Raw genomic sequence first — 9,357 nt, forward strand, 5'->3', positions numbered from 1 at the left:
GTGGTTTGCAGACAGCATCAGTTTACCTGAAATCCGTCAAAATGCAAATTCTCAGGCTACACTCCAGGATGCAACAGTGGGCTCAAACGGCAGCAATTGTGAGAATGATGCAGGACTGGGCAACTTTTAGTTCTGTTTTAAAGCTGCTGTGAGTCTGAATTGACTCATTGGCATCTAACAACACTTATTGAATCAAAATATCTGGAGGTGGGCCCAGGAATTTGTATTTTGATAAGCTGTCTAGGTGATTCTTACACATGCTAATTTTTGAGAAGCACTGGTATAATGGAAGGAGCATTGCCAATTCCAGTAACTTGTATAACTTTGTTGGTCAAGTACTTAATCTGACTGGTCTTTAAAGTCTCCTTCATGACAAATATATAGAGAGATTATTATTATTTTATTTTATTGATGTACATAAGTTGGCCTGGGAAAACAGATGGAAACCCAAAACTAGCCACTGAAGATTTGTGAACATGTTTGCAAAGCTATCAATTGTAGCAAGGGAAAATGAGAGAATCACAGTATGAAAGAATGCTTGCTGACAGTAGACCCAAAGAATTAGTCATTACAAAATGTCTTCAGGAAAGCACAGTGTCCTCCAACTTCACTGCCTCTATCATCTTTGACATTTTACAAATAAAATGTGTAAAGGTCTTAGGAACTTCACTACAATGTCTACAGTCTTCACATAATTCTAAATTATATAATTCATATTTATAAAAATAATCACTGATAATAATCTCAGTTGTTAAACTGTATGTTTCATTGTTGTTGTTGTTATGTGAGCTCCCATGTCTCATTATATTAGTATTAAAATCTGAACTGGTAAGGTAAATGTATACTATACCTGATTAATCTTGCTTCTTTCTTTCCTTTTGTGCACCTTAAGGTAGGTGAAGCCCTGTTGTTGTTTGCCATCGAGTCGCCCTAGGGTAGTGAAATTGAAAATATACAAAAATACTTTATTATGTGAAATTTTAAAAATATTTTTGTAATATTTCATTTTTATTTTTAGCTATATATGTGTGTTAAGACAAATATTTTTCCAAATGGTGTTCAAAAATGACATTTTAAAAGCTTAAATTGAACATTTCACTATATTTCATTCTTTGCTTTAGGGTCTAGTATAATGCCAGCAGCTGGAACAATGTATCTAACAACTTCAACTGGATATCCTTACACTTACCATAATGGTGTTGCTTATTTTCATACTCCAGAGGTAACTTCTGTCCCACCACCTTGGCCTGTAAGTAATTCATTTTAGAAGGATTTCATTTTTTTATGCAGGTATTACTATCAAATTTTTTTTAATATTTGTTTTTATTCTGAGATATTTTAGCCACAGACAAATATAAGTTATAATATAACACCCATGTATCTAACTCCCAAATTTAGTGATGTCAATATTTTGTTTATTTAATTATTGTAAATTAAAAGAGTGATAAATATGACAAATACAGGTAAAGTCTACATACCCCTAATCCTTTACCTTTCCTTCTTCCTCAGAAGTAATCAAAATATCTTTCCTGTCCATTTTATGTTTTTACCAAAAATGTGTGTATCCTTAAACAATATATGGTATTGTTTTGAGTGGTTATTAAACTCTGTGTAAATAATCTGCTTTTCTACTCAGTATCATTTTGAGATTAAACTATGTTTATCCTTGTATATCTAGTCCATTTACTTAATTTTTTTTTCTTTTTATTGTGATGTGGGTGAAAATTCACAGAGCAAATGCACCTTCCATACAGCAGTTAACATACGCTTTGTCCCATGACATTGACCACAATTTACCACAATGCAACATCTCCCCTCCCACCTCCTCCAGATAGTTACCTCTTCCCTATGTCCATCACTCCATGCACTCCTACTCCCTGAGCTGTCTCCCTGTGCATAAGCAGCCCTTCTTTCTCTCATGCTTGTTCTCTCCAAGGAGTGTATCTACCTCAGGTAAATGTTCAACTTATATGCCTGTCTATTGTTTGGCTAGGAGCTCTGGTATCATAGTGCCTAAGGCACTTGACTGCTAACCAGGAGGCTGGCGGTTCAAACCCACCAGCCACTCCTCGGAAGGAAGGTTGGGCAATCCTACTTCCGTAGTGAAAAGCCTTGGAAACCCAAGGAGGGGTCGCTAGGAGTCGGGGCCGACTTGATGGCAAATAACAACAACAACAACATTGTTTGGCTGGAAGCCATAGGTGTGCTTTCAATTCCAGACCTGAAGGGCAGCTAGGGGCCATAGTCTCAGTGGTTCCACCAGGCTCCGTCGGGCCAGCAAACATGTTCCCCACTTTTTTTTTCCCCAAAAATGATTTTGAGTTTTGTTCCACATTGTTCTCCCTGTCTATCCAGGATCTCCTGCAAACATCTTCTTCCAAGTGGTTGAACACTTACTTAAATTTTTAATAATATTCCATAGTATAAATGTTCTACAATTTTTTATATTACCTTATTGATGGACATTTTAAGTTTCTCCCTATTTTTTTTTCCCAATCAAAGCTACTATGAACATACACATCTTTTATGTACATGTGAGAGATGGTCTAGGTCAAGTTTGTCTAGGTCTTCAAAATTTTTTGCTTACATTTCCTCTAAATTCTTTTAAAAAAAATTATTTATCTTTCACTCATTCTTAAGTGAAATTTATCATAAGTTCAAATAGTTTAGGAATATTACATATTATAGACTGGTTTTAATTATATTTTATCAAAACTTACATAAACTAAATATAGCTGTATATTTTAATAATAGTAAATGTATGCTCTATAACTCAGTTGACCAAACTAGTCAACCAAATACAACCATTAGAAAAATTCACTTTATTTTTGAATTCAAATAAGTGAGTTAAAATGTATCCCTTTGACCATCATATAATTTAGTTTGTCCTTTGGATAAAATAAGGTACCATCTCCCCTTCAATATTTCTTATAAAAACTCTATTTGCATTACTATCTTGGTACTGTTTCTCAATGGAATTGCCTTCTTGAGTTGTCTGATGCCCTGCTGGTTTTCAAATTCCAAAATAAAGCATTATAGCATGATTCAGAATGGATGAGAACTATGCCTTTCTGTAATATAAAGGAGAGGGGTGATTGTGAAAGAGTAGTTTGGAATAGAAGAATGCACAGACACATATCAAATCAGGAAGGAGTACATGTGAAGTCTAGGGTCTGAAAATTGATACTCTTAAACTTATTCATACCTATAACCTTCGAAATTTTTGTGCTCCCCCATTGTACCTTGGTCTAGGATATATGCCTAGAATTAGAATTTCACATTCATAGAGTGAAACAGATGTTTTTAACTAGATGTCAGATAGCTCTCCAAAGTATACCAGTTTATGCTTTTGCCAGCAGTTTTTAAGAACTCTAATTTCTCTATAATCCTTGCCAACCCTTACAAATATCAGATATTTACATTTTTGTCAATGTTATATGAAAAAGAATCTTGTTTCAATTTTTGCGTGCCTGAAAACTGGTAAGGTTGAATGTATTTTTATATATTTGTTGCCCATTTGGATTTCTTCTTCTGTCAACTACCTGTTCATATTCTTTGTCCATTTTTCTACTGGGGTCTTTTTCTTGAGTTCATCATATGAATGTTATCGATTATGAATACCTTCTTCCAATATCTTGTCCATTAACTTTATTTATGATGTATTTTGTCATACACAAGCTCTTTGTTCTAATGTTGACAGATATATGATATATGACAGATATATGTTCTCTTTTGTTTCAGCTTTTAGTGTCTTGTTTAAAAAATTCTCCCTTAAAACAAGAATATATTCCCCTATATTTTATTTTTAAAATGCTAAAGTATTTCTGCTTTTTCCATTTATATCTTAAATCTAGAGGTTATTCTTCCTTTTTGCTACTGTTTAAAAAGGATACTTTGTCAAATACCAAGTGTGCATGTGTGGAGGTCTCTTTCTCGGTTCTCTATTTTACGCCATTGGTATACTTGCTAACTTTGTCCAATTCTCTTTTAATTACTGTGGCTTTATAATAAACCTCAACATCTAGTAGGGCAAGTCATCCAACTTTGTTCTTCTGTATGAGTGTCTTGTCTATCCTTAAGACTTTGCTCATAAGTTTAAATTTTATAATTCAGATTGTTCATGTCCATGAAAAGCCTTTGTTGTGCTTTATTAGAATTTCATTAAGTATGTAGATTAATTTGGGACATTTGGATATATCTACAATATTGAATCTTCCCATCCATGAATGTGATATATCTCTTCATTTATTTAAGTCTTCTTTTATTTTCATCAGAAAAAAACCTTTCTTCTCTATAAAAAGTTTGACACAACTTTTGTTGGATTTATTATGTTGTTGTTGTTGTTGTTACGTGCCATCGAGTCAGACTCGACTCATAGCGACCCCTCCTTGGGTTTCCGAGGCAGTATCACTATGGAAGTAGATTGCCCCATCTTCCTTCTGAGGAGTGGCTGGTGGGTTTGAACCGCCAGCCTTCTGGTTAGCAGTCAAGTGCCTTAGCCACTATACTACCAGAGCTCCCTGGATTTATTATAAGTACCTGTATTTCTTGTTGCTTTTATGATTAGTATATTTTTGTGAATTACGTTTCCTAATAGGTTGTGCGTGGTGTATAGTAATGCTGTTGATACTTGTATATTGGTTTTATAACAGCCAAATTCTCATTTAAACATTTATGATTCAGTATACTTCTATTTCTTTTATTTTCTCATTTCTTTTCACCTTGAATTATCACATTGGCAAAGTCTTTGCTGCATCTTAGTCTTGTTCTTAAAAAGGGTCACAAGTTCAGTGATTCACCATTAAGATATCTATTACTGTAGGTAAGTGTAATATATATATGTGTATATATATGTATGTATGTGTGTATACAGCAGATTTTGAAGATAACCAGGGTTTCTCAATTTCAGCACTATTAACATTTTGGCCTGGATGATTATTTGTTGGGGGAGGCTATCCTGTGCATTTAGGATGTTTAGCACTGTCTCTGGCTTCTCCCTATCCGAAGCCAGCGCATTCCCCACAGTTGTGACAAACAGAAATGTCTCTCAACATTGCCAGATGTTTCCAAGGGGACAAAATCACCCCTGGTTGAGAATTACTGCCCTAAATCAATTAAGGGAGTTATTTTCTATTCTGTTTGCCATGAGATTTTATCCATTAAAGAGTATTAAATTTATTTTAACAAATGCCTTTTCTGCATCTGCTGAGATTATATTGTTGTTTCCTTTTTAATGTGTTAATATAATAACAGATTAGATTACTTACTGTTTTTGTTGTGTTACTTACTCTATTACTTTGAATAATCAAGTGCTTTGTGCTTCTTCAGACATAGATGTATTATTTATAAGTTTTTGGGGATGAGTTTCTCATTTAAATGGCAAATTAATAAACTAATAACAGAAGTTGCAAATGTTTCAATAAATAATGTATTTTATTTTATTAAATGTATAATAAGGGAATAGAATGTTGATGATAAAAATTCAGTAGTGAGAAAATCAGATGTAATTATTCATTCAGTCCTAAATGCTATTGTAAACATTAAATATCTACTGCTGCTCTCCATGATGAAAATAGGCAGTATCATCCTAAGTCTAGCTGTCATTTTCCTCTAAATTTTCATTCAGAACTATGTTTTTATAATATATGTTGCTGCTGTTATGTGCCATCGAGTCAGACGCAACTCATAGCGACCCCTCCTTGGGTTTCCAAGGCAGTATCACTACGGAAGTAGATTTCCCAGCCTTCCTTCCGAGGAGTGGCTGGTGGGTTTGAACTGCCAGCCTTCTGGTTAGCAGTCAAGAGCCTTAGGCCCTACGAATATATGGAGATGATAATTACATTTCAGTCTAAAAGCAACTTTTCTGACGGTTGTTACAGCATGACTATGGAAATGAAACCCCTTAGAAGTAGGATACTGTGATGATTTTACTACTAGATCTAAGTATTTTCAATAAAGTCAGTAAGAATAGAAAAATAAATTTTCTAACCATAACCTAGAAGCTGACTGGATTTAGGAAACCAATTTGGGATCAATTTTATTATGAGTTACTTAAGGAATTTATGCCTTAAATAATTTTCCTATTTTTCTTTCCTCTTATAGTCACGATCTGTATCTAATTCCCCTGTGATGGTAGCTCAGCCAGTGTATCAGCAACCTGCATATCATTACCAGGTAAATATTAAATTAATATTAAAGTCCTCTTCTATACTTTCAGGGGGGCTTATTTATTTGTTTGATTTGGTGGGGTTTTTTTTTTTTTTGGTGGGTTATTTTGTAATTTTCACTTTATTCTTTCTCATGCAAACAGTCCATTAATTAAAAAGAGATAGTTAAGCCTTGATAGCAGGTTTGGGTTTGGGTTTTGTTTTTGTTTTCCTTTTTTATAAGGGAACTAGAAAATGTCATGCAAAAAAAATGGACTATTTGCTTCCTTTCACCAAATGTAATGAGGTCACCCACCACCACCACCGCCTAACTTTTTCATTTAAAAAGTCTATAATAATAATACCCAAAGTAAGATAATGTATTTGCACCACAGGCTGATTTTTTTAATGTTAGTGATAAAATTGTATCAGTTTCTTACTGTTTTATTAAATTCAATAAAATGTGTATTAAAATAAGTAATATATTATGGTTTCTTATATACTGTGACAGCCTCTTTTAGTTAACTGATACTCTTTTTTTCATTATTTCTAGTAGGAAATTGGCAGAAAGTGAACTATAATGCCAAACCACTTAGGACTATAGCAGGGGTCAGTAAACTGTGGCCTTCAGTCTAAAAACAACCTGCAGCCTGTTTTTTGTAAATAAAGTTTTACTGGAACACAACCACATTTGTTTACATGTTGCCAATGGCTGCTTTTGTGTTATAATGGCAGAGTTGAGTAGTTGCAACAAAGATTTTATGGCCTGAAGCCTAAAATATTTATTGGCTGATTCTTTGTGTAAAATATTTGCCAACCTCTGGTCTTTAGCATTCACAAATAATTTTTTTTTATATTGCCTCTAGAATAGTGGCAGAGCATGTTATTTCTGTTTCTTTAGTTTCAGACTTTTAAAATGTATTCACATGAAATGTTTAATTAAGGTCACTAAAATTCTTTTTACTATTAGACTAGGTTTTGAAGCAGTCAGTTATTTTTAAATTCTAATGCCATGTCTTTGAATTGTGGTATTGGCAAAATTACCATGGACTGCCAAAGAATGAACAAATCTGTCCCGAAAGAAGTATAGCCAGAATGCTCCTTAGAAGCAAGAATGGCCAGACTTTATGTCACTACTTTAGTCATGTTGTCAGAAGGGACCAGTCCCTGGAGAAGGATATTATGTTTGGTAAAGTAGAGGGTCAATGAAAAGGGGAAGACTCTCAATGAGATGGATTGACACAGTGGCTGCAATGATGGTCTCAAGTATAGCAAGGATTGTGAGGCTGGCACAGGACCCGGCAGTGTTTCATTCTGTTGTGCATGGGATCGCTTGAATGGGAGCCAACTCAACAGCTCCTAACAACAACCCCATGCTAAGTAAAAATTAAAGTGTTTCCTTCACTTATTAAAAGGGAAAATAATGTAATGACATTTATTTAAAATATGTATGTTAAGATTACTATTCCTGAGATGTCTCAGAATTTCAGCAGAGTCCACAAAGACTGAGAACAATAAGTACCAAACTATTTAAGCGTGACTGGCTAAAAAATTTTCTAACTAGTTTCAGGACCTTAGTTCATTGCCCACCTTTGAGCTCATAAAAGAAGAAGCTGACATTGATAAGGGAGATTGGTAAAGAGGCTTCCTTTAACAAGAGAGTTGTTAGAGTGCTCCTCCTCAGCCAAGTGAAGGGGACCTCAGAGAATGACTATGAGCACTTTGTATCTGTCCCCTGGAACTAGGGAGGCTGTTGGGACTTGGATCTGGCCTCTGCCTAATTTAGAAGTCCAAATAAGAAAGGGTACAGTGAGAGTGAGTTGAGCATCCATATTTCCCCAGAGCAAGATGTGAACCTCACAGAAGAGCCTTTTCCCAAAAACTTTAAGTTGACTCCAATAGAGAAAGAAACTGTGTGAGGCAGACTTCTGGAATCAAGGGCTGAGGGACCATTGTATTGTAGTTTCCAGCAAGGAGTTCACTAAAGAGTCTATTAAAGTGCCCTAACTAGAGAGTTGGCATTTGGAATCTGCCACACTCAAAAAAAGGTGATCTGCAGTAGTTCTTATCCCAGGATAAGGAAGAACAGCTCAAAAGAGTGCTTTTAAAGTGGAAGGGGCAAGAATAAAGTTGCTTTCTGCTTGTACCTTATTGAGTCCATATCCTTCATTAATTAATAAACATACAACTTGAGTATATTCCCCCATGAATTTAGGGAGTATCTCAAGAATAGATTTATACAGTGAACACCAATTACCAAAGACCAGATGAGTTGCGGGACAACATCAAGGATATTATATATGAAGAAAGCAAAAGGTCATTCAAAAGACAGAAAAGAAAGAAAAAGAACAAAATGAATGTCAGAAGAGACTCTGAAACTTGCTCTTGAATGTAAAGTAACTAAAGTGAATGAAACATGATGATGTAAAAGAGCTGAAGAGAAGATTTCAAAGGTCAACTCAAGAAGATAAATCTGTGGCAAGAGGAGATGGAGAAGCTCGATATCTTCAGCCAAAACAAGGTCAGGAGCAGATAACATTACCTTGCTTGCTGAAAGTGTAGAGGACTTGAAGCATTTACTGATGAAGATCAAAGACTACAGCCTACAGCATGGATTATACCTTGATATAAAATAAAATCCTCACAACTGGACCATAAGCAACATAATGATAAAAAGAGATAAGATTGTCATAGACTTCATTTTGTTTACATCCAAAACCAACACCCATGGAAACAACAGTCAAGAAATTGGAATGACATAATGCATTGGGCAAATCTGCTGTAAAAGGCCTCTTTAAAGTGTTAAAGAGTAAAGATGTCACTTTGAACACTAAGGTATGCCTGACCCAAGCCATGGTATTTTTAGTTGCCTCATGTGCATGCAAAAGCTGGACAGTGAATAACAAAGACTGAAGAAAAATTGATGCATTTGAATTATGCTGTTGGCAAAGAATATTAAATATACCTTAGACTACCAGAAGAATTACCAAATCTGTCTTGGAAGAAGCACAGCTGGAATGCTCCGGAGAAGCGAGTATGGCAAGACTTCATCTCACGTATTTTGGTCATGTTATCAGAAGGGACTGGTCCCTGGAAAAAGATGCTTGTTAAAGTAGAGAGTAAGTGAAAAAGAGGAAGACTTCTCAGTGAGATGAATTGGCACAGTGGCTGCAATAATGAGCTCAAGCATAGTAGGATTTTGAGAATGATG

The 9,357-nt window shown here is 34.9% G+C and overlaps 1 protein-coding gene across 1 annotated transcript in view; it reads left to right on the forward strand.

Annotated features, from left to right (window-relative positions):
* Positions 1-9,357, forward strand: part of BOLL (boule homolog, RNA binding protein) — a 39,480-nt gene that overhangs the window by 21,409 nt on the left and 8,714 nt on the right. Inside the window, exons 6-7 of the mRNA XM_042783595.1 lie at positions 1,122-1,249; positions 6,103-6,174. Coding sequence (XP_042639529.1) covers positions 1,122-1,249; positions 6,103-6,174 — 200 coding nt within the window. The remainder of the gene's footprint in view (positions 1-1,121; positions 1,250-6,102; positions 6,175-9,357) is intronic.

This window comes from Orycteropus afer, unplaced genomic scaffold (genome assembly GCF_000298275.1).
Source record: "Orycteropus afer afer isolate SDZICR_OR568_19922 unplaced genomic scaffold, OryAfe1.0 scaffold00002, whole genome shotgun sequence".
Taxonomy (NCBI): domain Eukaryota; kingdom Metazoa; phylum Chordata; class Mammalia; order Tubulidentata; family Orycteropodidae; genus Orycteropus; species Orycteropus afer.